Raw genomic sequence first — 27,772 nt, 5'->3', positions numbered from 1 at the left:
GGAATTGTTATAAAGAATCCCGAGATCAAACTAAATCGAGGAATTCCGATCTAAAGTAAATGTCTTTTGAGAATAAAATGTACAAATATACCTGACTTCCTTGCGTATACTCGCAATGTAAGAGATGTCGCAAGTTAAACACTCAAATTAAATGTGCACGTGTGACTGTAGTATGCGTAAAATTAAAATCGACACCAATGCAGTTATACGAAACAAAGCGTGTGAAGTCGAAAGGGTAAAAGACAGTCTTAAATACTTGCATTTTGCACCGAATATTGAGTGCGCCCAGCTCGAAATTAGTGACTGAAGACAACGAATTTGCTTTTTCAAATTGTGCTTTTATTTCTTTGAAATCGGTCTCTACAGAATAAAGGAAATAATTTTTAAGTTGATTCTCTGTTTTGAAGATTGATCTATATTTATACAAAGAATGAATACACTTTGAATTCACTGATGCCGGGAAACGATCCATGAGGATCGTAAGGGAGAAGGAAGGAAAAAAAAGAAAAAAGGCACAATCTTGCCAACAGGCATTAAAAAATAAAACATCTACAAAAAACATAATATTGCTTGTTGTTTTTTCTCAATAACATTAAAGAAATTCAAAATAATGTTTGTCATCACAGTTTACAATATTTACAATAGCTTGGCGCAACTGAGTGGCGTAAAGTCCAGTGCAAGCAGAAAAGAAATTATGTATTTTAAATCTTGTTCTCAGTGTAACTTCGATCTTTGGCAAAACTAATGTAAATCACACGTTCCTTCTCTGTGAAAAAGCAGATTTTTCTTGGCAAACGGCAAAATTTATGACAGAGGAAAACATTAACTTTTTTAAACCTGACATCGAAACGAACAAATCATTGCCTGCGATTCATCGAAGTGCTGAAAAGCAGAGTTTTTCTCCCCTTTTTCTTCTTAGTTTCCTGATTTTCTGAAATAAATAGTGAAAAGTTGTTGAAACGTGCGAGATTATGTAAAATTAAGAAAAAAAGAAAATACTGTTACCCATAACGGGATTATGTTGATTTAAGTTATCCAGAGCAGCTTGAATTGCGTCGCCGATTGACTGGCGAAGTACGGGAACCGGTTCGTAATAATCTTCTTCGGAGTTCGGCGTGCTTACGGTCGACTTCTGAGTTTCCAATTTATTTTGATCCTTTGGAGGACTGCACGAAACTGATTGTGGTTTGGTTTTCCCCTCTCGTAGCATCTGAAATTAAATTCTAATCAATAAAACTTAACCTAAACATCTGTAAAGATGATAATTTACAATACCTGTGCAAATGAAGCAGGCTGATTATCATTTTTAACTGCTTGAGTGTCGCTGGTTTTCTTATCGGTAAGAGAAGGCTCTGAAGTTATAAGTAAATTATTTTCAATTAAAGTTACTGCTTTAAAAATTAATTAATCCGAGCAAAATTATCAATTAACGTAATATACCGCTCGCTAGAAGTTGTTCTGCCGAAAGATTTTCAGATGGAGACTCTGAAAGCGGAGGATCGTCACTTGTGCAAAGATTTACAGAACTTGTACTGCTACAAGATGGAAAATGACTCATGCTATCCAAATGATACTTAACTCCAGGAACTGATAATTAAAAAAAAAAGTGTGTTTTTAACAACTCACTGATCAATTAAATGTATAAATGAAAAATTTTAAATGTTAATTAAAATTTTTGCATCACATTCAAATTTTGTTATAGTACCATTGTTTAGTGCCATTTTTAAATGTAATTAACTGAAACACCTCAAACAATAAGCAATTTTATAAACGGAGCCTTCCAAAATGAATGTTACAATTTTAAATTACTGTAATTATTACGCAAGAAGTACATGACGTACATCATCTATAGAGTAACCACCTGTTTCCAAACTGCATTTGGATGTCTCGTCTACTATTTCTTAGAAGTGTCATAAACAAAAATAGTGACTTCGCAAGAGAAGGGTTTTGTGTTCTTCCTGGTACTATCAATATCACATAAAAATGTGTCTTACACAGGATTACTCTGAAATTAACTGCAAAACTCATGTAACACAATGAGAAGCGATTCAAATTTTGTGAACAGCAGAACACAAAACGCCTTCTTTGTCGTGGAGCTGCCACTTTTGTTTACAGCATTTCCTAGAAGTAGTGTACAACATGTTTGAATGCAGATGGGAGACAAAACTGTGACAGTTATTCTATTCATTGGTGTAAGTCGCATACTTCTCAGATTATAATTACCATAATTATAGTAATTTAAGATTAGAAGACCCTGTATATAATACAAGCTTAACTTTATCCAAATACTTCAAAACTTCTAAAAAATAATTGTTTATCATTTCCATCCATTTCTGATGTCTTCTGTTATTTGAAATATTTATTTTTCAGTTGTTAAATACTAGAAATGTGACACAATGAAAAAGAATAGAAAGGATAACCTCAGAGAGGAGACCTTATCTACACTAAGATAATATAACTGGAAAATTAAATTGGTAACTGTAAAAACTGGACAACATCAAAACTATTTTTTTCTAAAGACAAGACTGAAGTTTCACAATGATCACTTTCTACATTACAGAAAACATTTTGATTGATGAACAAACAAGTAAAAACTTAATGGATATACAGCAAACTCCCCCCCATATGCTCAAATTTTAATAAGTATTAAAATAAAATATAAAATTTTATACAAATTCTGGCCATTTGACATAATAACAGTCAAAATGCACACCAAGTCATTATAGCCAAATGTTTCGAAGCAACTTACAATTTTGAAAATTTCGAAAACTAGTATGTATATGTAATATGATTACATATGCTCACTAACATTTTCCAAGTCTCTTGTTTTCTTCTCTTTCTATGTGTCTTTCTCGGCGGCGTTCTTCTTTTGCTTTACGTTTACGCATTAAATCACGTTTGTTTAATTCATCTACAAGTATGAAAAAAAATGTCAAGTTTAGTAAATATATTCCATATTAAATAACAATTAATATATTACTACTATTCATTTTACCTGCAAAAAAATCAAATACTTCAGGAGAAATAAGCGGTTTCATCTGCAATTCTACAACCTGGAATTCACAAGTCAGAGGTAGATGACATAAATATCGCAGACGGTGACGAAGTAACTAAAAATAACAGTGTCTGTTTAAAAATAATTTTTTTATATTAAAATTTAATTAATTATAAATTTCTACCTCATTCATTGATACGCCTTCTAATTCAACCACTTTGGCTGTAATTTCGCGAGGACAGCATTCTAAACTACCATGATCTCGTACAAGCATTTGTACGTTAAGAGCATTTAAATAAATATGTTGGCCATCGATTGCTATTATTTGAACATCATTTAAATATTTGTAAATGTTTAATTCATCCGAAATAAAATTTGATACAAGTTTAAGATAGTTACCCTGATAAAAATAATAATAATCTTTTCCTTGGTTTTTTACTTGTTTTTGCAGATTATTTTTTGGAGAACTCGAAGGTATTGCCGAAGTTTCGGAAAAATTTAAATCCGAAGTTACGTTTTCGTCAACGGAGTTGCTTGTCTGTTCATTTACAGTTGAAGCTGTTGAAATAAAGTTAGATATTACATTACAGAAAGTTTTATTGTTTTGAAAAAACTCATTCACTCACAATATTTGTTAGCATTTTCAGACTGTGAATAATAATTATCTTCATGTTCATCACCAAAAGGATCCATCATAGTTTCAATCTAGGAAAATAAATTCTTAAATATGAGGAAAAAAAAATTTGATCTTCAAATGTGTCCTTTGATTAAATAAATGACACATTTGATACATGAACGTTTAAAAATTAAACCATTTCTGTTTCTAATTTATAGAACAAATGCAATCCTTTAAGTAACTTTACAATGTTCAATAAAATTTCAAAATATATAGAAGAAACTAAAACATCTTCACACTTCATCATCTCACATCACCTCAGATCACCAGGAACAGTCTTCTTCACAGACACTTATTAGATGCTGCACCTCTAAAATTATGTAAAACAGTTAAAAATGTCCTCTGTGATAAGCCAATAATTAAAAAAAAATACATAGTTTCAGTAAACAACATGATGGAAGTATGGAGACTTTAAAATATATATAAAGAAACTAATGCGAAAAATACAGTCTGCCATTTTAATTAAAATCAGGAATAAATTTTCAGTTTCATGAGATCCTTAACCGTACATACAATGATAAAGCAAGATATTTTATAGAGGATGAAAACATGTTAAAATATTCTAAGTTCAGAACTATTCTTCTAGGAGCGAGGTTTAATGTATAATTAAATACAGTATTCAGAGTTATTTTATCATCCTTAGATACCAAAACCATTACAATCGTATTAATCAGTTGAACATTTTGATAATGAACTAACCAACACTACTATTGTGTTAATTATTGCAGAGTAAAGCAGGAAATGATTATTTAGAATGACTTAAAAACAATGAATATAGTTTAGATGAATTCATTGTTCAGAATCATGTAATTTGATGATAATGACTTATTCATGAATATTTTAAGCCTTAGTATGATAATAGAGTAATCAGATTGACATAACAGTATATTAAAAGAAAAATTTGAAGAGAAACAGTTTATAATGGAATTTTTTTTAGTTTAGTTAATTTCTAAAACAGAGTTAGAAACTATTTCCAATTCTTGTTTGTGTTTTTCTATGACTATAGACAAGAATATATTATACTGTTGCGTAGTACAGATGAAACTGTCTTGTCAATGCATAAAGTGCCACATGGTCTACTTGCAATAAATACTTGATTAAGTTTGGAATATAAGACTCCATTGATAATTGGTAAAAATGTGCATCTTAAAAACAAGGAAATATATATTTATTTAATTGAAGAAATCAAAGGTTTGCTTGTTACATTTATTTCTATTAAACTCGAAATGTGAAAATTACTTCAATTTTATTACTTTGAATTCCATTGAAAAAAATATGAGCATTTCAAACCCAAAAACACCATCAACAAAACTGATGCTGTGAAAATTCTATTATTAAATGAAATTATTTCCAAAACAATAATAATGCTAGAAAGCTTTGAAAACAATAGAAAAATCAGACGAAAGCTGTAAGGTTCCTTACAATGAAATTGTCTCTCAATTTTAATTTAAATATAAATTGTTCACTCCATTTTAGTTTGAAAAAGAATTTATAACGGTATAAAAAACGCAATCATTTAACTTACGATAAATATTCAGTAGATCAAACTTTGCTTCATTTTTCGGTTTCCTTTAAGAGCAGAGTAAGGTTGGAGAAATACCTTTTCAGTCCAGTTAAAGGGTAATCTTCAAATGCAAAGGTGGTCCATTAACTGGGTGAAAAGTGTTAGTGTTTCTCCAGCTTACATACTTTTATTAACATAAACGTGCGATATAATTACAAGCTGTGAAATTTAACACATTATTTCTGAAGTGAAATTGTATTCTTTGTTTTGAAGCTTATTTTAAACATTTTTACATCACATTTTGTTTAAATAAAATCAAGTCGAAATGTCTGCAGATAAAATAAAAAGCATGCATAATATGCCCAATGTGCAAGTTTCACAAAGGATATCACATTATACAAACGATAAAAAATATTCATACCATGTATGGGGGAAGATGTTTCTGAACTCTAAATGTGTCAGTGGTGGTTTTGAAAGTTTCATTCGGGAAATTTTGAACTAAAGGATACAAAACATACAAGCCTCCAAAAGATGCTGAAGAGAAATTGCGGGAATAAATTGTTAAAGATTGACAAACAACTTGTGAATTTGCAACAAATCTTAGTATGTTGCAGACGCACATTGTTGAAACAATATATCCACTCGAAATGGTTTTAAAACATACTGATGATTGTGTTCCACACGCAGTTTGTTTTTTCCACTTATGAAAAAACGAACTGAATTGAGTATAATTTTGTCAAATGAAGGCAGCTGTAAGGTTTTATTTTATTTTTAAACTGGTTACTCATTCCCATCTTAAAGAAGTTTTTTTTACAGATGAATGATAAATTAAATTATAAATAAAAATATTTTGTTATTAACCAAGAGTTTGTTCTAGCGGGTGGTGATCATTCAGTCGAGTACAGAGGTACCACTGTATTTGATTAATGCAATTTTGATACACACGGCAACATCAAGAAATTTATTAAACTGCACTAAGGGATACCTGTAGTAGGTAACCTAAATGTAATGGAAATCTATCTACTACGGAAGAGCTGTTTGGTTCCTTGGGGTTCTGTTATAGACAAGTTTGCCTGTATAAGAAAATGAACATGAAATAAACTAGTAAAATTACACCAGTAAATGAAAGCTCATAAATTAAGTGTCAAGCTACTTAAGTCACTGATATATTTGTAACTGAAATAATAAAAACAATTTATAAAAATCTTGAAAATATTTAATATGAAATGCAACTGATTTTTTACAAATGATATTTCTTAAAACCAAAATGCTTTTTCTAGACTATCTTCATGTTGCAAAAATGAAAATGACATTATAGTTTCAACCGGATTTGGTACATATCATCGATTCCAATTTGAAACGTCTAAGTAATCAATACCAAAAAGTTAAAAAAGCTTGTAAGCATACCTGACGATTATCGACTTGAAAATTGTAATTTAACGTATTTGAAAAAGTTTCAGATTTATCTTCCAATGTAAGATATTCAAACACGTCCTTTTCAATCACCTCGGTATACATCACCGATTGCTTCCTTTCTTGCAGTAACTGAAGTGCAAATCACACGCAATAAAATATATTAGTTTTATAAAACAAAATTATCACCTCTTACATGATTTTTAAAATTTAAATATTGAAAATTACCTCTAGCGCAGATTCCAGAAAACATGCTTCCGGAACATCTTTATCCTTCAACAACTGAGTCATCAGTTCATTATATTCTCTTTTTATAATCTTTTCAACATCGCCTCTTGACACAGTAAGTAATTTTTGGAAACAGCTCGCTTCTTTATGAAAAAATTATACTACGTTAACAATTTAAAAGCCAATAATAAATTTCAAATATACTAAAAGTGCACACTTACCATCGTTGAGAGAAATTGGATTTTCTGATATTGAGAACTGACTGGCAGGCTTAGAAATGACGGATCCTCGTTTACGTTTCATAAGACACATAGTGATGTTGTCTCCGACAGAGTAAGTTGTTTTAGATGTTGATACAACACTATTGAATTTTAATTGAAGTAAGATAAGTCAGTATTTTATAAATCAAAAATAAAATTCAAACAAAGTAAAGCAAAAATTCACACAAATTCTATAAAGCGGTAACAGTTAAAGTTTAGACAAAAACTTATTTTTCTGTCCTAATTTTTAGTACATTTTTTCTTGACGATACAGTACATTTAGTATGGCAGATAGCTACCATACTAAATGTACTGTGTCGTTAAGAAATTGTTAAACATAAGTACATGAACAAATAGATAAACAATCAGCTTGATCCTGTCTGGTATAGTATTAAGCACTGGTGTATAAGCCAAGTAAGATCAATCCACCATAATAATAGAGCAATTATTGTTCAAATTTATAAACAATTGAATACATTTTAAAATATTAATAGATTTGAATATTTGAAATTTTGATCAGTTTATTTACTTTTTGTCAATTTATGATATGGCTTAGTTAAAAGAAAATTGTTTATTAATAAAATTAGATAAGGAAGACATTATTTGAATAATCTTTTTTATAGTGATCTTAATACAAACACTAGTTTAAGCTAACATTTAAACAAATATTTTCAAGTATGATTTTTCATTGTTATTGTGCAAGCAGAAAGCCAATAGGCTAAATGTACAGTACTTTCATCTATTTGAAGGTCTATTGTGCATCCAGTAAGAGATTACTTTAGAAGTTTAATCTTGTTAAAAATGACAGACTTCTGAAAGCCAAGAAATTCACCAGGGCTCAACGAAGCAGAACCTGGACGACCGAGTCTGCCCAAGCAAAGATCTGTACTCCACAAACTAGATGTAGAAGTCTCCTCGATAGATTTGCACAAGTGACATGAGGCCAAGGGGGGAAGTTTCAGTTAGTGCAGATGCTTATGAAAAGTGATCAAAGCCAGTTGCAACATCGACCAAAAACCTAACATGATTCCTGTCAAAGCCAAGTGATTTCTCATGCCTAAGTATTTGCTAACAAACAAAAGTTCAGTAATGTTCTGAGAAGCTTGAATGCAGAATTTATAATCTGTTCACATAACTATGAATAAGAATATACTCAAAAAGAAAATTTAGTATTTTGAAAAAAATTTGTGAATTATTTTTAGATCAATATATCTAAAAATTATTACAATAACTTTGTGGAACTGTAGATAAATACTTGAATTTCAATACTTATAATTTAAACACAAACAAGTTCCAAAGCAAAAACTGTTGCAGCAAATAATTTTCAAGTAACCAGAATAACATGTCAACAGAAAACAACAACAATCATTATCATCAAACCCGATATATTTAAAGCTATCCACCAACTAATGCCAATTATTATTGGGCTAGAAATGGCTATAATATATTATAATAGCAATTCCTAGCCCGATAATATTCGGCATTCGTTGATGGATAGAAAACAACAACACATTATAAAAAGTTACTTCGTTATTATGTATTAAGTTTTAAAAATCATTGTCACTCTTAAAAATGTTTAAATTAATTAGTAGCTGCTGTTTTTCATAAACTTATTATGTTGAAATATTTGGGATTTTCTTACAATCCATAAAGGTAGTTCCACACATTTCAGTATTCGCCGATTGCCGAATAATTGCCCATTCGTCTCCTCTGATTACGCACAATCAACAGGACTTGACAAGGAATGGGAAATACTGAATATTAGTTAAGTAAATCATCCATACTACTTGGTATTCAGCAAATGCTGAATGTGTGGAGCCACCTTTAAACATCTTAAAAATAGTATAAAAATTAAAAATCAATTTTGAAAATCCTACCAAATGAATAGGACAGAAGAAAGCAATTTACTAAATTTGCCTCTCTCAGAATGGTAATTCAGTAGAAAATTTTAATCTGTGTAGAATTAGAACAAACATTCTATTGTATATATATACCCTATGTTTTAAATTCTCTAACAACACTTAACGTTGATCAATACCCAATTTCATGTTCATACACTTGAAAGGGCTGCACAGTGACGATGTAGGACCTACACAGCTGCATGGTCTAGATCGTCACGGCCTCCATTTCTTGGTGCAACCGATCATCTGACATCTCTCTGAACTGTTTTCTTTATAGACATGTCAAGGATCATGTGCATGCTACCAAAGAGCCAGAAATGAGCTCTTTGGTAGCATGCACATGGAGCACGCAGAGGTACCCTTTCAACATTATGCAAAAAACAATTTTCACAAGGAAAATCCCACTTGTGTCAAATTCTCAAAACATATCACATGCAACACGAAAGCACATCTTTGCACTGTTTCTTACAGAAGTGTTATGACCTAACTGCAAATAACTTTTTCATCTCTCTTATCTACGATTAGATTATAAATTAATTAGTTACGTTATAAATGTGAGAAGTTTTGCTTACCTTTTAAGATCATTTTTGTGAACAGCCTCGTAACAAATAGGGCATTTTCTCCAAGTTTTATCGCTGAGCGATAAATAGTGTAAAAGACAAGCCCAACAGTAGATATGGCCACATCTGGTAATTTTTGCAGCTACAGGTGGATACAGACAAATTGGACATGAAGGTACTTGATGACTGGGTAAATGCTAATTTAGAGAATACAAAAATTAATTCTTAATATATACAGAAATGACGACAAATACATATACTTTTTTAATTTGATAGCTTACGATCTCCTCCACTAAATCCCAATCCACAAGTTTATCTGGATCTTCTGTATGATTTGAATAATCCCCCTCCTCCTTTACAACAAACTGACAACTAAAAGAAAAAACATAAATTACATAGAATTCTATGTCAATAAAAAAATAACCAAACCTAAGCATACTTGGCCTGTAGGAACTGTTCTTTGTTATACTTTGGCAATTTTTGTTTTCTTACATTTCTACCACCTTGCCAACTTCCGGACCTATACTCATTTGCAACTCTTGGGGGAGTAAGAGTAAAGTTCAGCAAATGATTCAGGCTAAGCTTTTTGCTTCCTTGTTTGATAGCAGAAATCGCTTCAAACTTTTCAATCTGTGCTACCTTAACATTAAATAGATTTTGTTAACAACAACTTGAATGTTATAGTCGCAAAATATGACGTGTGTTTCCTCACCTCACTCCTGTCTCTATCTGTAGCATACCCACTCCTAGAACGAGGTCTCTTGTCGTAAGCGTTCCGATTGCGTTGAGGGTTCGGTCTTCTGGCTGGTTCTGGACGAGAATAAACATTCTCCTTGTGCTTAGATGTTCGATTATATTTGTTGGGGCCATCTATAAATTCGTAAATTGTAAAAAACTAAATACTAATATATGGTTAATACTATAAAACCATAGTATTAAACCATATATCTAAAGATAAAAAGATATGAACCTGTATAATGTGGACACACGTTAACTAATCAAGATGATAATCCTATTAGATCTAAATAGGATGATTAATTAGTTATTTATTAGCTAAAATTGTTAATGACTTCATTGTATCCGATTCACAACCAAGTCACCAACAATTGCGGTACTCAAACCATCAAAGATCGAACTGAAGACTTTAAAAACATGCACAACTGGAAATTATATCAAGTATAAACAACTGCTAAATAAGTAAACGCATTTGAATGTAATCTGTTGCGGATTAACTCTGATAAAACACCTGTTTTTAATATGCAAATAACTGAAAAATTGGTAAAGTTAATAGCCCATTAAATGAAAAGTTACTATCAATTTTTAAAAATATAAAGTTTAAAATAGAAAAGCTTTGAAAGTGAGCGAATGAAAGTTAAAGTTAATGAATAAAACTTAGTTTTATTCGTTTTTAACATTCACTTAAAAACTAACGTCACATAGCATTAAAAATAGTTGTTTTCATGAAGAAAATATTAATGTCAAAATTATGGTTTATAATTAAAACGAAAGGAAAAAAAAAACTAAAATTTGCTAGAAAAATTCATTTTTTAAATATTTTCTGAATCTTTATAAGCATACACTTCATCATCAATTATAGATAATCATTTTGGGTATATATTATAAAATATTTTAATGCCGCAGCACACGTGGCAGCATTTGGAACATCGACCGAATGTTTTGCAATTCACTGACGTGACACGCATTGAATGTTTGTAACATTATTGAAGCCAAACAATTTCCAAATGGAAGCAAGAATTTGATGAAAGTCTAGGTAATTTAACTGGTAAATGAAAGTTGCAGGTTTGAGTCATGCTTTAGGCAGATTCTTTCCTTCCAGGACCTTTAAATTATTAAAATATTAATTATAATTATTAAATTTAGCAAGAGATGACATCTAATGCTTGCCTCTAGTACCAAATTACTTGGCATTTAATAATAGTAGTGACGTAGCCGGATATAATTCAGCAAATCATTTGGCTTTAATGTATAACTGTCTAATTTAGGGTTTATGTTTGTAATATTGTTACTTTAATTAAAAAAAACTGCAAAATACAGATCCTTGTTTAATAACCTAAATGTTTTCAAATTATCTGCATTTTTAGAACAGAAAATGAAAGTCAAACTGTTGCTATGACAACATCTTATCGTCGAAACTTCTTATCAAAAACATTTTATTAAAGTCCGAAGTCTATAATTTTAAAAATAATTTATTGCAAGAGGAAGTTTCCAGATACATTTATTTATTTATTAACATGGGTGACGTTGGGCAGACAATAACTGCCACCTAAATACAACAAAAATAAGCAGAGCCCATTAATAATAATTTTAAAAAATCGAAAATAAAATTATGGTAAAATACGGTAAGTATTGTACAGAGATTATTTTACAATTAGATTTCAATTTATATATTTAAATGTAATTCTAAAATTTACCTTTCTGATAATAAAAACACTACTATCAATCACATACAAAAAGGCGATTCAAAACTCAAGGTACAAACTTTTAGGTGGCAGAAAAAATGATGAATAAATCTTCTGCCGTTTATAGATCTACACTTCCATAAATCACATTATTGCTGGCCAAATCCCATTTCAAAAGTGAAATTAAATGATATTCCTGATAAAGTTTTGATAGCACTCACTGACTGTGTATTCTTTCATATTCACATACAAATTCAAATTATTTATATACCAAATGTTCCAAAAGTAAGTTAAGATTATAATATCTAGAATTTAAGAAAGCAGCTCAAATACAAATTCAATTCAAATTGTTTTTTCTTGGTCTGATTTGTGAAACTGTTTCGAACTCCCAGTGTTTAGGAAACTGAACCACTTGGCCACTGGGGGGCCCTATTGTGGTTGAAGTCACCTTCAATCTGGGTCTCTTGATCTTTCCTTAAGCCCTGGTCACACTATGTGATTTCCAGCCGTGCAGGTGACCACAACTGCAACAAGCGTGAGTTGCGTGCGTCTTCTTGTGGTCACACATTGACGTAGCAACTTGCAACACGTGACCCTATAATAAACCAATAAAATTACAGTAGCTTGTTTTTGACTACTTCTGTGAGTTTACTGACATTTTACGTTCAATTTCATAGTATTTACGGAATTTTAGCCACTTTTCTTATTAAAATGGTAAGCAGTTCCTTTTCTGGAATGAATAAAATAAAAAAAAGGCAATTATTTTGATATAGCTGGCGAGAATACTCAAAAAGATAAAATCTTCGATAAAACGAAGAATCCCACAGGTATTCGTGAGCCCGAATAAGCTCAATCAATCTTGATTCCGTAAAAGTATAAATTCTCTAACTATCCGCCACGAGGACAAACTATTTTCAATGTCACCATATGACGTAGCACAAAGGCATTTGCAATCGACACGAGTAGAACAAACTTTGTTTCTAGTTGCGATTGCATTGCGCCGGTTTTTGAGGGAGGATTACTAGTTAACGGGAACGGCTGTCGCGGTTGCAGTCGCCCGCGTGGCTGGAAATCGCATAGGGTGACAAGGGCTTTAGAGAGAACTCATTTGCACAAACTAAAACAAAGAATAAAGAGACAGAATAATGACATTTTGAGCAAAGCTTTACCCAAGCTTTTGTGAAGACAGACAATCTAGACCTGATAGCTTAAGACGTTATAAAAAACAGAATTTTAACAAACATTAGTAAGAAAACAGTTCTTAAATAACATATAAAAGCAGAATACAGAAGTAAATATTTGTAATCCTATAAAGTTTGAAGAGCTGATTAAATGATTTTGAAAATTTTTAAATAATATTTTTAGAAACTAGAAAAAAAAAAAAGTCTAGTGTTATGCTTGCTTGTGTTTATTTATGAAAAAAAAATATTTAAGAAAATTATCAAAATAATTAATTATAAATTATTCATTTATGGATATTTTAGTACAGATTTTTTAAAATAAAAAAAAACATTAACTGAAGGTTATAATGTTAAAATTTTATTTCTGTTTTACATAACACTTTCCAATGGTTTGTTTTTTTAGTAGACCTTGATAAAAAGGTAGTAGTTTCTGAAGGCCAAGGGCAGTAAAGGTTTCCCTTCTTTGTTTTTTAAATGGCAAAACAAAGTTTTGTTTAATGTACAGATAAAACAAAAATGGAGTTTTTGTTTTTGTAAATAAAGCAAATAAAAAAAAAAAGACTTAAATTATTTAGATTTATCAATATTTATGAAAGTAAAAGAACAAATTAGGAATTCCCAAATGAGCCATAGAAATTCAACAAGCTCGAATGTTCGAATATTAATGTATACAATGACTAATACTCGATAAAATTGCTTGATTATTCAAATGCGACATTTGATTCTGTATAATTACAGATATAAGAATGATTAGCAAGCAATTTTTTAAATTGTAATTATAGATAGACACACGTATACGTGAATTCACATGCCGTTTTCTAATCAACATAAAAATCTTTGATACAATAATCAGAAGAAATTGTGCGCACAAGCACTGTACATCACATTTGAAATAAGTCCCTTTTTGACCTATTTATAGAACTGAAAGATATCTGACTTTTTATAAGTACTGTTACAAGTAGAAACCTATTATTATTTAGGGATAAACTGTTCAAAATATTCTCTCTGTTAACACTACTCAGTCATTAGAATGACACTGATAATTAGAATATTTGATTAGCTTGTTAATTTTAAAGTTATTTCTTCACCCAGAATCGTTTTGACTACTCCTTTCTATAAAAAAAAAGTGTTAAAATGTTAAAAATTCTCTAAAAAAATAACCGATTTAAAATTATAAAAAAGGATTATTATGCAATTAACTAACATAGAAAATTACGAAATCGGCTTTCTTCCTAATCTAATCTGTAGTTGCAGCTATTTGATATTATATTGCAGTATGATAATTATGTTGTTAACTGAAATACAAGAAGCTGCAATATGATTTATAATTTCTAAAATAATAAATTACCAACTAGATCAAGCATAATTCTTAGGGCAGCTGGACAGCCAAACCGGCAATGTTGTCGGCATACCATTATGGAGAACGGGATTGAATCCAAGTGTTCAGAACACCCCAGAATTTTTCTTGGGCAGTCTGGATCAAATACATTTGGCCCCATGCCCCCACCACCCCAGACCTGGCTGAACGCAGGAGGGATACAATTAAAAAGGGCCCTCCTTAGTGATCAAGGGTAGGGAAAAAAATAAATATTTTGTTTCAGAACACAGATGGTATTTGATAAGTTTAATTGTAACACAGTCCTCTATTCTTGTAATTCACATGCCAGTTTATTGTACTCTGTAAATTTCGTACATCGTACACAATTTGCAGCACACAAAAAGAGATTTTCATTATTTATAATGAAAATAAAATGGGAAAGCATATTTATACACTGGATTTTTAAGGCTTTATTTAAGTTAATATTTTTAGAAATTTATGCGATTAGGCCTCCGTCCATCAGGCAAAACTCATGGCGGGAAAATTAGTCATTTATCGACGACATTACCATTTAGATTTCATTTCATTTTTAGTCCATCTTTTTGTAAAACTCGAATGCTTAGTATAAATGGATGGAGTAACAAATGCAAAGAAAAAACAAAGTTACCATTAATTGCAAGAATTGCAATTGACAGCCTCCAATATGACTAGCTTGTTTTAACACTGCATAAGTAAATGTCGCAGTAATTTGTTTTGAAATAACTAAAAACAATCCTTATTCACTAGTTTTTATTCCCTCCCTTTTTAGTGATTTCGTGTTATCCTTAAAATTTTTATTGGCAAATGTGCTCAATTTTATGATTTATTATTTAATGTGTCTTTAATAAATCATTTTAATAATAAATTTTTAAAAAATCTACTTAAATGCTCCTGGTACACTTCAATTCGTATCTAATTAGTATCAGAGAAAAAAGTTCTTGTGCTCTAAATAAAACATACGACGACAGAGGTGCTTTATTTGTGGCCACGTATCGAAGATAAACTCCAACACGGCTAAATTACATCATTTTACAACGAAGGCACACCACTAGTGAAGCATGATGCCTAAACAAAAAGATATGAATACATTGTCTGTGGCGTGTAAGGCCGCAGATGTGTTAAGGCGAGATAAAGTATGATTAATGTACTGAGAGAATTTCTACATATTACTACCATGAAACAAAATAACATTTTTAAAATCACAAATTATTCTATATTTTAAATTAGACAGTTGAAATACAGAGGAAAAAAAATAAACAGCATTCTGAATATTTTGATACGTAGTAATTAAATTTAGAATTTTCTGATTTACAAGTTAAATCTTAAAAATTTATAATATACCAAATTGATATTGTTATAAAGCCAATAAAAAGTAACTTATTTCTTCAAATGCATATAATTTTATTACAAATATTCATAGAGATATTTTAACAACACCTTAATATTTTTATATTAAAATGTTAATAAATTTATTATCTGTTTTTATGTGTATACGTACTGTACATGTTTGACGTGTAGCTGGATTATGTAATGCACTGTTACTAATCTAATACGTCATATCAATCAATGATAAACATTCATAAAGATGCTTTTCAGTAAATAATATTTTTGTATTATTTAATATAAGTGTGTGTGTGTGTGTGTGTGTGTGTGAAGAGATTTATTCGAAAATTGAACTGAACAAATTAAGTTCTTAATCAAACATCTGAAAGGATATACATTAATATTACATTAAAACAAAATAAACAATCGTTTTGTAAATATTTTCCAATTCTTATTTGCATTAAACTAATTCCACTTTGACTTAACTTTATAAGACAAACTAGCAGGTAAGCCTGGCAATGCCCGTGCAAAAATTAAAAACAAACTTTAAGATCATTAGCTTATTTCATACTTCTAATCATTCTATTATATAAATCAAATACTATAATATAATACCACCACAGGTATACCTCAAGTTACGTCGTTCTCGATTATACGTCGTTTGTCAAAAAAGTATATGGAAAAATAAAAATCAAGCTTCAGTCATTTTATTCAACTTTACATCCGTCCGCCACAAATATTGAAGTCGTAATATCACTAGAATAGCGTTAAAAGCACGTAAAATCCTATTAAAATACGTACATTTACAGTAAATGTTAATATAATCATCATAAATCCTAGAGAACGAAACATGAAAACATCTGTGTTTCTGTGTTGTCGTCTTATTTAGCGGTCTTTAAGTGCTCATTATTGGCATTTTCCGCCGTAGTTTCGACTTACGTCATAACTACACAAGTAAATTCGACTTACATCGCCTCTCCTGGAACCAATTACCAACGTAAGGCGAGGTATACCTGTACAAAGGTTATCTTAATTGTTCACTTAGTGTGATAAACGCTTAATTTAAAGAAATTTTAAAATGTGTTATGTACAGTAGAGGAATAAAGAATTTTTTTAAAATGTGTTAGATTGTTCACTTGGTGTTATAAATCCTTATTAAGATAATATTTGTACTTATATAAACCAAATACTATAACATAACAAACATTAAGACAAAAGACAGATTGTGATGGCCCCACGTGATCAAAGTTGCTAACCTTAATGTCTGAAAGACTTCATGTAAGACTTGTTTAAATAAAAATTCCTGTAAAAATGTGAAAATAGTTGCTTTTATGTGATCCCATTAAAAAAAAAACTGGTAAAACCAGGTTGAAAAAGTTAAGCTCAGCAGAAACATCTGAAAGAAACTTTTGAAAGTTGTGGCATAAGAATAATGGAACTAGATTTGATAGCAAGACTCAACATATAAATAAAGTGCACATTATACAGATTACAACTATAGGAAATTTTGAACAAAGCAATGTCGCAGTGATAGTAAATAGGAAAAATAAACATCACAGAAAGACTTAGAGCTCTACTTTGTGCCTTGAAATCATTGACATACATTAATTTGATTGAATGGTAGAACGTCTTTAAGCAGTATCAGTGAAGAAGTTTGGGGCAATGGATTTATGAGTTAATAAGGGGAGATGAAATCATGGGAGGAGTGGGGTATCTAGGTTTTATGGTAGTTAAGTATGTTCTGGTAAATATCACATTTATAGAAAAGTTATTAAAATTGGTTTGATTTATTTGGTTACGGCAATATGACATGTGAATGATCTGCAGATGGGATGCATCACAGAAAGAATTATGAAAAGCTGGCCTTTATTTAGGTGTTACTAACATGAAGAAAACACAAAAAACTCCACATGGCCAGCCCATTTGCCATACACAAACCAACAACTGACTATGGTGTTTAGTGGTTTTATCCACTTGGTTACTGGAGAATATTTATTGGTCTGTATTTTGAAAAAATTGTAGACCTATAAATTCCCACTGTCTCCCCTTATCTATCTGTCCTTCCTTAATCTCGAGAATGGAGTTAATAGATTAAATTCAAGACCAGATACGTAAAGCTTAAGAGCAGGAAGTCCAGATTAACTATGTACAAACTTTTGGTTTGATCTGGAAGTCATGTTATTTCAATTCAAAAATTTTCTCCTGAAGGGAGTTAGATACATAACTGAAACAACTATTGCTGACAGGAAAAGTGATTTACGGGGCAAAACATTACTGCACCTCCCCGTAGGCAAGTGCTGTGTGTACCTGTTGCAGTAATGGCGCATATATAATCAATTATAATTTTTTTTAAAATTATATCCATTTTGTAAGTATAATATTTAGTTTATCATCATCTTTACATATAGTGCCAGCTATTGGCAAAAAAGTTAAGCCAAAAAAATCAAAACAGACAGAAATTAAAAATCGATATATACAAATCCACCAATATTTTGGGATCAGATGTATGACATTATCTAAGTTATAAGTATATAAAGGTAGATGTAACTTCCAATTTTCATAGCAATTAATCAAACAGCCTAGTCATATATAGCAAAAAAACAATCAATCATCATCATTTATATATATAGATTACGGGTAGTAAGTTTTAGCTCAAGTCATAATTGAAACTTTAGTTCTAGTTTCAGTGAAACTTTAGTTCTAGTTTCAGAAACTTTAGTTCTAGTTATCTACTTTGTCGAGTCTGTCGAACACAATTAGTACACTGAACACTAGCATCAATATATTCAAAAACAGATAATTCTATGTTTACTATTCTTGTGAAAGAATGAAGCAATCAACTAATAAACTATACAATGTTGAATAAATTATTTGTAGACAATTCCACATTTCTAAAGTAATATGTTGTAATACATTGAATAAATTTGAAATACAGAAATTTGTGGAACACCAGTCGAGAACCATGTTCTAGTGTCACTAAATATTCATCTTTATGAAAGAAAACCATTTACTCTTAACCAATATTGATTAAATTTCCATATTTCTAAAAATTTAATGAATTATTCTAGTTTTTAAACAAAAATAAAGTTACAACTTTACTTTTCCATTGGAAGATGCATCTCATGTGTGAACAGTGTTCCAAAATATTCTCTTACAATTTACAGTAGGAGATCTTTTGAGAAAGTGTTCGTTAACCAATTTTGGACAATGAAAACATGTTTAGATAACGAACACCTCACAGAACAAACACAAGAAATGACGTAAAATAACGAATACCAATTGGTCTTCCCTTGTCTTCAGACAATAATTCGAAACTTTTCAGAGCGCGGGAGCTGTCGACACCGATGTTCAACCCAGTATATACTGATCAGATAGCATTCATCTGAACTTTGAAACTTTCCCTTGTAATTCCAGCCTTTTATTTTTCTGACAGAAACAAATCTTTTATAGTATTCGCAAGACTGTTGGGCAGGCACTCATTAAGTATTGCATCAGTTTCTATTTCTGAATAGTGAGCATATAATAGCAAAGGTAAAGTGTGTGCAGAAGATGTCTGACGTTGCTGGGCAGTATGGCTTGAACAGGTCTACAGTAGACTGCAGTTCAATCTTATCTAAGAATGATACAGTATAATCAAGACAATTCAAGCAACTAAAGAAGTAACAAAAATCACATCTGAGAAATAAAGAACATTGAAGAGCTCATAATGGAACCTGAAACTGATCTGACGACAGAAGAACGCCAAGAACTCTTGAATGAAAAACACCAAGAAATACATCACCAAACAAATCGCCTAAATATTGGGCTACAATATGGCTAGTTAAATGATTAGCACAAAGTAATTTGTCACTAGTAATTTGTGCTAATCATTTAACTAGCCATATTGTAGCCCAATATTTAGGCAATCGTTTGGTGATGTATTATAAACTCATCAGGCTTAAGATATTATTTGAACACCAAGAAACTTGGCAAGATATGTTTTCTTCTGAAAAAAGGATTAATGCCAATATCTGCTATTAAACATCGTTTAAAGAAGTGGGAAGATGTCAGAACAACGTTTTAGAATGGCATCCGAACCAGGTTGAGGTTAATAGGCTCAGGGATCTCTACAATTACAATGCTATCAATTAATTCTGAAAAATCCTGAAGAAGAGAGAAAAGCAATCAACATTAGACAGATTCTTTAACCCCCGTAAACGGAAAAAGCACGACAAAAATGCAAGACTGTGTATATATGTATTTTTACTATTAAATATAAATAAACATAGTAAGAAAGTATATATTTTTTTATTTTTTGGGGTCTCCAGAACAAAATCAAATTTCCATAAAAACCTACGGTAAATCGATAATCAGTTAAACAATTCGGATAGCGAACAAAGTCTTCAAACGAATTATGTTCGTTAACCGATCACCCACTGTATTGTCTGTAAACTTAATTATTATTATACATTGACAGAAGACCATTTTCATTAAACATAATTTCAAATTCCTTCTTAATTTACTTCCTGTCAGTTAGATTAAAATAAAATAACTTTTTACATATCTTGTTGTTTATGTTAAATCGTTCAAAGTACTATAAAATGCCGACACAAGTTATTTTTTCTGTACCAAGTGATGAAGTACGTTTAAATTACATGCAGTTCATCTGCCAAGATTATTGATGTTAAAGTTCTGTGGACTTATTTGATTTTAATACATTATCATCATCAAAATTACTTATAAATGATCTCAATAATATATAATAAACAAACAGCCATTTAATTATGTAATATAAACTGTAATATATGGTGAACATCCAAAAACCACCACATGCTAACACATTTGCTGCCAGTTGACATATTTCCGTGTCATGCAAAGACCGCGTGACACAATCACGTCAACTGGCAGCAAGTGTGTTAAGACTGCTAGAGAGGTGTGACTAAAATATTCTACCTATTCCGGAAACTTCTCATAACTTTTTTATTTTCAGTTAAATTTCTTGCATGTACTCTTTTAATTATATAAAAGAAAAATTCTTAACAATAATATTTGATTATAAAATACATCCGGGGTTAGGGAAATTGAAAACTATAAATAATTCAGTTAAAAAAAATTAAAATAATAAAATCCATATAGAAAATTCGAAACTATTGTTTTATAGGAAGAAAACTTCACAATTCATTATTTAAAAATACATCGTGAAGTTTTCTTTCCTTATTTATGTCGTTCGTTACTTTCTTTTTATAAACTCTCGAAAATAAAATTTAATTTTTTCAAGAAATTCATGCACAAAATCTGAAAACATTTTAAATTACACACATGAATATTTATTTGAAGCCAAATATATATAATCTAATATTTCTATAGTAATGTTCTATTCATCAATTATTCAAGATGAAAGGTTTCATGCAGGCAAGACAACTACTTCTACATGCAATGTTATTTTTTAATCAAATAATTTTATTTAAAAAAAAGATATTTGTAAACTTCCCAATAAACAGTTAAAGAATTATCGTTATAATTTGTCATAAATATTACCTCAAAGTAATGAATAATTGATCTTTATTATCTTATATATTAATTAATAATATATAAAATCTATAATGATTTACAACTGTTAATTTTTTTAATCAAGTTTAATACTAAAAATAAGGATAATTCAATTAAAATAATCTATACGCTTGCTTACTTTTCCTAATATACATTCTTTTCTATGTACAGAAAATATTTAAAATGAATTAAGTAAAAATTTAAGCTTTATTTTATTGAATTTTTAAAACTTGTATCACTAATGATCTAATAACTTCACGTATGGTTATTGATTACGGATAAAAATTTTATAAACAAGCAATTATTGTCTTAAGTACAGTAGATTCTAGTTAATTAAAACTTTAATCCGAACCACTTTTGTTCCTTCCCTTTTCAAAATACAGGGTTTTCCAAAACAAATGCTACCATTTTAAATTACTGTAATTATGTTAATCATCATCTGAGAAGTACGTAATCGATAGATTAACTCCCAAGTTTCATCTCCAATCTGCATTCGAAATGTCTTGTTGTCTACTACCTCTAAGACACATCATAAACACAAATGGAAATCCTGCAACAGAGAAGGCATTTTGCAATGTTGAAATAATTCGTCATTGTGCAATTGCAGGTAATCTGCAATTGCACAATGACGAGTGATCGCACATAATAGTGATCTGCAGCCGAATTGAGGCTGTCTGAGGGGGAGTTATAACGGATATGCCATAACAATCAAAGGAAAAATTTGAATATCAGTTGGATCTGTGTCATGTGATACAAGACATGCATTAAAAAATTGCAATGGGCAAATGTAAAACTTGAACTGTTTTCCAATGTACATTATTATATTCTCGGATAATAATTAACATAATTACAATAATTTAAAATGGTAGCATTCCTGTTGGAAGACCCTGTATTTTATAAAGTTAATTCAAAAAAAAAAAAAAAAAAAAAAATCACATAAAATTGTGTTTAATGATATATTAATGTGAGTAAAATGTGCAATACTATGCATTAAGCAGAATAGAGGCAATTCCTTAAATCTCTTGTTTCCTTCTGACTTCTGAATATAAGACTTCTAGTTTTTAGCAAAACAATAGATTAAAAAAAACAACAATCATTTAAAAAATAAAAATCATTTTTAGTAGTTATGACAACACTTATAAGCAAAAAATAAACTGCTTTTAAACAGTATACTCTCTGATACAGACTAGTTTCAATATGACAATATTTTTTACATAAATTTATAAAATTAACATGTACCAAACTGTATATATTACATTTAGAAAAATTGTTTTGTAAATATGTATATTGTCTGTAGTCCTTTTTGATTTCTGTTTCTTTGTATATATATTAATAGTACCACCCCTTTCTGATAATTAGTTCAGATCAAAATGCATCATATTTACTCAACTGATATGATTCATCGTTAGTTATCATTGCCAAATGATGAAAAATAAAATAGTTTAACCATGTAATAGCACAGCAAAAATGCTTCATGCAACGAAGTGCTGCATCTTGCAATGAGCCATACTATTCAGCAGAGAACTAAATCATTTTGAAAACACACAAAATTTAAAAGGTTGAAATAAATATCAAATCTATGATTGTTAAAAGCAACTTAATTTTTGTAAATTCATGAGAAAAAAAATGCTTCTGTATGAACATAAATAATAAAATCATTTAACACATTTGTAATTGCAATTCTTTTTTTATGTCTAACCAGTTAAATCATTTGGACAGCTATCAACAATTGTGCAGACAATTGTTTTAACTAAAAACAGAGTTCTAATTGTTCTTTATTTTCATATTTGTTTAGTGAACTCTCCAATTATTTTATAAATTTGTTTTCTCCTCCCCTCTTAATTACTTGCCTTACAGCCTACTTCTTATAAAAATCCATCTAGATTCTATCTAAACATATAATACGAGTGAGAAAAATAGTGAATTTATGAATGATTAGTTAAAACAATACTGTAGTATAATAGTTATCAATAAATATATCATAAAAATTGTGCTTAATACACCTAGTCCACTTGCAAAGGCACAATACAAACAGACAAACTTGTTTACCATTTTAGTTGTATTTATTGACCAGTTATGCATCATAAAATATACCAAACTGCTTATTTTAATCATAAATTTATTTTTTTTAGTTACATAAATATAAACATCCTAAGTCTATTTTCAACATCAGAAAAAAATAAGGACATATAAAAGCATTACTATTAATAACTGGTTAGGCATCCATTTTTATTTCTTTGATGTATTCTGAACAAGGTATTCTAACGTCTTCATACTCTTCATACCTACCTCTTCCTAGGCCTGCTGAATCACATTTTTAGGTGTTCAATTAATGTAAAAGAACGGTTATCTACACATACTTTCCTCAAGAATTCTCCAGAGATTTACCATTGGATTCAGGTCTGGGGAGCACAATAGTCAATCCAGATCCCAATAACATTGTTCTGAAACTACTGGTGTATACTATAGCTAGAATAGACAAATTATCTTGCTGAAACATAAAAGATGCACTGGTGTTGGAGAATTGGCAGAGATGAAGCACCGATTAATTAACCAAGCTTTTCTTTCTAGATGAACAGAAGCTAAAGATAACTTTCCTGCAGCACTAAATACCTTCAAACCATCACACAACCTCCACAAAGTTATGCTTAGAAAAACACTGAGGTTATTTTCTTAAGTTATGCAGATGCCCATTCAATTCATTCAATCCATCTTGACAGTCAAAGTTAGTAGTACAATAGTTTGAGGGCATTTAGCACAGCATAAAAATTACATTTAGCATTTGTTTAATCAAGAACAAACAGTTCAAATTATTAATCAACACTCACCAATCATCATCTGCCATTTCTGAACACCACCAGCACATCCTCTCTACATTTTAGCAAGATAATGCAAGAATCTATTCTAATCACAGTTTACACCAGCTGTTTCTGAGATTTTTCTTACTGTCGTGGTTGGCTCGTCCCCCAATATTTATAGAAATTAACTACCACACTGTTTTATTGCACACAATTTATTGATAAAGTCATGATTCATTTCAATATATTTATTTTATCATTAAACTTTTAAAGATACATTTGTAATTTATCACATCTCCATCAAATAAAATTTTAAAAAATTACTTTCCAGACTGTTTTTAAAACTTTCAACAAAACATTTCGAAACAACAGACAATACAGATATGATTAAAAAGATAGATACTGGAATGAACTGGAAATCCAATCTCAAAACAGAAGCCTTAAACATTTACATCAAAAACTATAATGAAGCTTATGCTGATTAATATAACAATTTGAACAAAAATACAAAAGCATTTTTGCCACAAAAATTAATAATGCCTTTAAGACCTCTAAGTTGTTTCCAGTAGCCTGACAGGATTTATTTTAGAAGAATGCACTGGCACACAATGGAATAATAGATTGGACAAAGCAATTGAAATTAATTATGCCATATTAGTTACACAAAATTAACAAAACTTTTCAATTCTCATTTATATTATATTCTTTATTCCCTCATTTCGGACATTTTTTGTTTGAGCTAAGTGCATCTTGTTACATCTCCCTCAATTTTTCTTTCTATGTTCCAATTCAAGTTCTAACACTGATCTATATGCACACATTTCATTTCTATTCAAAGATATAAGCAGTGACATGTTATCCTAAGAACAAAAAAGGCAAATGCCTGTGGCCCCATCAACAGAGTACCAAACCAATCTTCCATAAACTTGCTACTGTACTGAGAATATCGGAATTTAAATTCGGGCCACATCTGGAGACCCTAGATTGCCAGCTCTGCACAGTACAGAGATCACGTTAAAAAACAAACGAGGATACCAGGAGATTATTCCCAAAATTCTCCAAACAAAAATGCTCAAAGTCAACACTGAACGTAGGCCACAATTCGAATTTGGGACCCTGCGAATCTATAACATGCATCGACGTAAGTTGTATTGTATCAAAACTAACTATTTACTCTGTTTCTTTTACTTATGTTCTCTTAAATCTTTTTAAGCACTGCCGCCACCTTCCAGGCACTCGTACGAGCATAAATATAAAGCTTTGTGCTTTGTGTGTGTGTGGTTACACACACAAAGCTATGATCAAACAACGGCTACATTCAGCAGAGTCAACAGTTGTAACCGAGCAAAGGCTTTTCAATCGGTAGCCGTTACGTGGTTACATCTGCCGAATGACAAGCGACGTATGCGCCGAACAAAAAGCAGTCGTCGTCGGTCAGTTCCGGGTAGCATAAACAAGAGATGCTACTAAACGAGACGTCAAAATACCAAACACGTTCCGAAATGGCGCTACCGTAGAGGGCATTCGGCAGAAAGACAATTGACGGCTCCAGAACCATCGAGTCAGCCAAACGCAGCCGTTACAATACCCTTAAATCAGTCGATTCTATTCAACTGAATTCGAAAACAAAAAAGAACATTAAACTCTGATCTCAAATAAACGAATTTAACATAAATTAACCAGTTATTTATATAAAAGTTGTTACTTTATTTGCAGTTATGAACGAGGGGTGTGGACACCCACAGATTTTACAACCCCCTCGGGCCCTACGGAGCTCTTAAAAGGCCACTACCCATTATTCATTGCTGCAACCGTACGTATTAAATGGTAAATTTAGGAAGAAGACGATACCTTGTTTCGCTTTTCCATCAGAACTGGTTGTCCCTTTGGAACCGGACGAAGTATTCTTTGACGATTTCTCCATTATTATATTTAAAAACAATTAAATCGGCGCCCCCACAGCGGTAATAACGAACTCCGAATGGCAATGAGCCTGCGGAATGACGACTTTCGATCTTCATCTTCAGGATGATCAACAAGACATGATTAATTCCACGATATAAAACGCGTTTACTTTCCTTTTCTAAGTATTTCCGGATAAAGAAGATGGTAAAGAAAAAGATATATTTAAAAAATTCACGAGAGGGGAGTGTTCCGACCCCCTATCTACGCCTTGTCTGCTTGACGGCGAAAAACGCTGGCCGCCGATAATATGGCGACGTTAAATTAAGATCGTTTGGGATGGAGCCTCGATCTCGGTATTGCGCAAGCTCTTAGGTTGATCCACGTCACGTGACCGTGAGTCTGTAGTCGTCTGCAAAATTTACGCGAAGTTAAATTTAAAAAAAAAAATATTTTAAGTAAAAGTTGTTCTTTTTTATTTACGAAAACGTTTCGTAATTTATTTTTATTCGGAAATTTACGTGACGTCTTGTACGAGAAATATTACATAATTTTATGTAATTACGTATCGAGTGACGTAGATTTTGTTTTTAAACTGCGGTAAAAGTTTGTTAATCCGACATTCCGAGGGATTATACCGGATTAGCGGGATGTTTTTTTTTAGTATTTTCAAAAAATTTGATAACTTATGTGCCATCCGAATATTGCAGACATTTTTGTATATTTTGTACCAGCCCATGCTGCCCGCTTCAGATTTGTTTACGTACAGTACGCTCTTTAAACCAGTATGAAGATAATACAGTGGATGACTGTACTGCGTTCGGATTGATTGAAAAAACCTTTAAAAATGCTAATAAGCACGTTCCTGAAGAAAACCAACATCATACGCATATAACATTTATTTTTCAGACGTGCTGTATTTCCGTCCGGGTCATTATGCGATTGAAAACCTGACCTGCACTCTGGGTGTTAGTTTCGAGAACTACCGAAAATAGTCCGGAGTTAGTATTGTTACATATTGTTATATATTTACTTTATTTACTATGAAATAGTCCCACAATTTCTCAGGGACTTCACACGACATTAGATCATCAACACAGAACCTTCGACTCTGACATATTCTTCCGAACGGTGTCGAAAAAGACCACATAAAAATAAATATTTTGCATGAAACAGCTTTTTCAATGAAACCCCGTTTAGTTTCTTCTCCTGCATAAGTCAATATTTCAATCAAATTTATTTCGTTAATAAATAGATACAATAGCTGTTCACATATATATTCACAATGTTAAATGCAAACTTAATGCTAGGGTGCGTTCTTTTATTCCTCCGCGTAACTCCGTGCGAATGGCATCCATTTAGAAATTTCTGCGGAACGCGTTCCGATTCGCGCCCGGTTATTGTCAATTTTGTTTTATCGGCTACTGGTTCTCCGCAAATTCCAGATTATCACATGCCGCATTCCTGAATTTGTTTAGTTTTCCGCGTAAAGATTTTCGTGTGCAACACCTCAATAGAAGTCAATTTCCCATACGAAATCCTTCCGAAGGTGCAGATCGGCCATATTTCATTGCCTATGTAGGTCGCGATCAACTAATTTGAGTCGCAGACATAAAAGCATTACTGGATAAATATAAAATGAACGTGATATACGTATATTATTATTAATCAATTAATAAGTAATAATAAAATTTAATATAATTTCTATTTAATTTCGAATTTTAA

General features: G+C 30.9%; 1 protein-coding gene across 1 annotated transcript; it reads right to left on the bottom strand.

Moving 5' to 3' along the window:
* Nucleotides 1-317: 317 nt before the first annotated feature.
* Nucleotides 318-26,410, bottom strand: LOC136972961 (E3 ubiquitin-protein ligase RNF10). Its single transcript, XM_067267626.1, has 17 exons — nucleotides 25,997-26,410; nucleotides 10,250-10,407; nucleotides 9,977-10,176; nucleotides 9,819-9,909; nucleotides 9,550-9,734; nucleotides 7,038-7,177; nucleotides 6,817-6,959; nucleotides 6,583-6,720; nucleotides 3,622-3,700; nucleotides 3,395-3,553; nucleotides 3,180-3,313; nucleotides 2,996-3,110; nucleotides 2,810-2,911; nucleotides 1,441-1,587; nucleotides 1,276-1,352; nucleotides 1,006-1,210; nucleotides 318-931 (listed from the first exon to the last, which is right to left on the bottom strand). The coding sequence occupies exons 1-17, from the start codon at nucleotides 26,067-26,069 to the stop codon at nucleotides 858-860; spliced, it is 2,220 nt and encodes a 739-aa protein (XP_067123727.1). The 5' UTR covers nucleotides 26,070-26,410; the 3' UTR covers nucleotides 318-857.
* Between the last annotated feature and the right edge of the window lie 1,362 nt (nucleotides 26,411-27,772).

Source organism: Centruroides vittatus, unplaced genomic scaffold (assembly GCF_030686945.1).
Source record: "Centruroides vittatus isolate TY-2023 unplaced genomic scaffold, ASM3068694v2 contig_3068, whole genome shotgun sequence".
In the NCBI taxonomy this organism is placed as follows: Eukaryota; Metazoa; Arthropoda; class Arachnida; order Scorpiones; family Buthidae; genus Centruroides; species Centruroides vittatus.
Note: the sequence above shows the minus strand (reverse complement) of the source record. Positions and strands in the feature narration are given on the sequence as shown.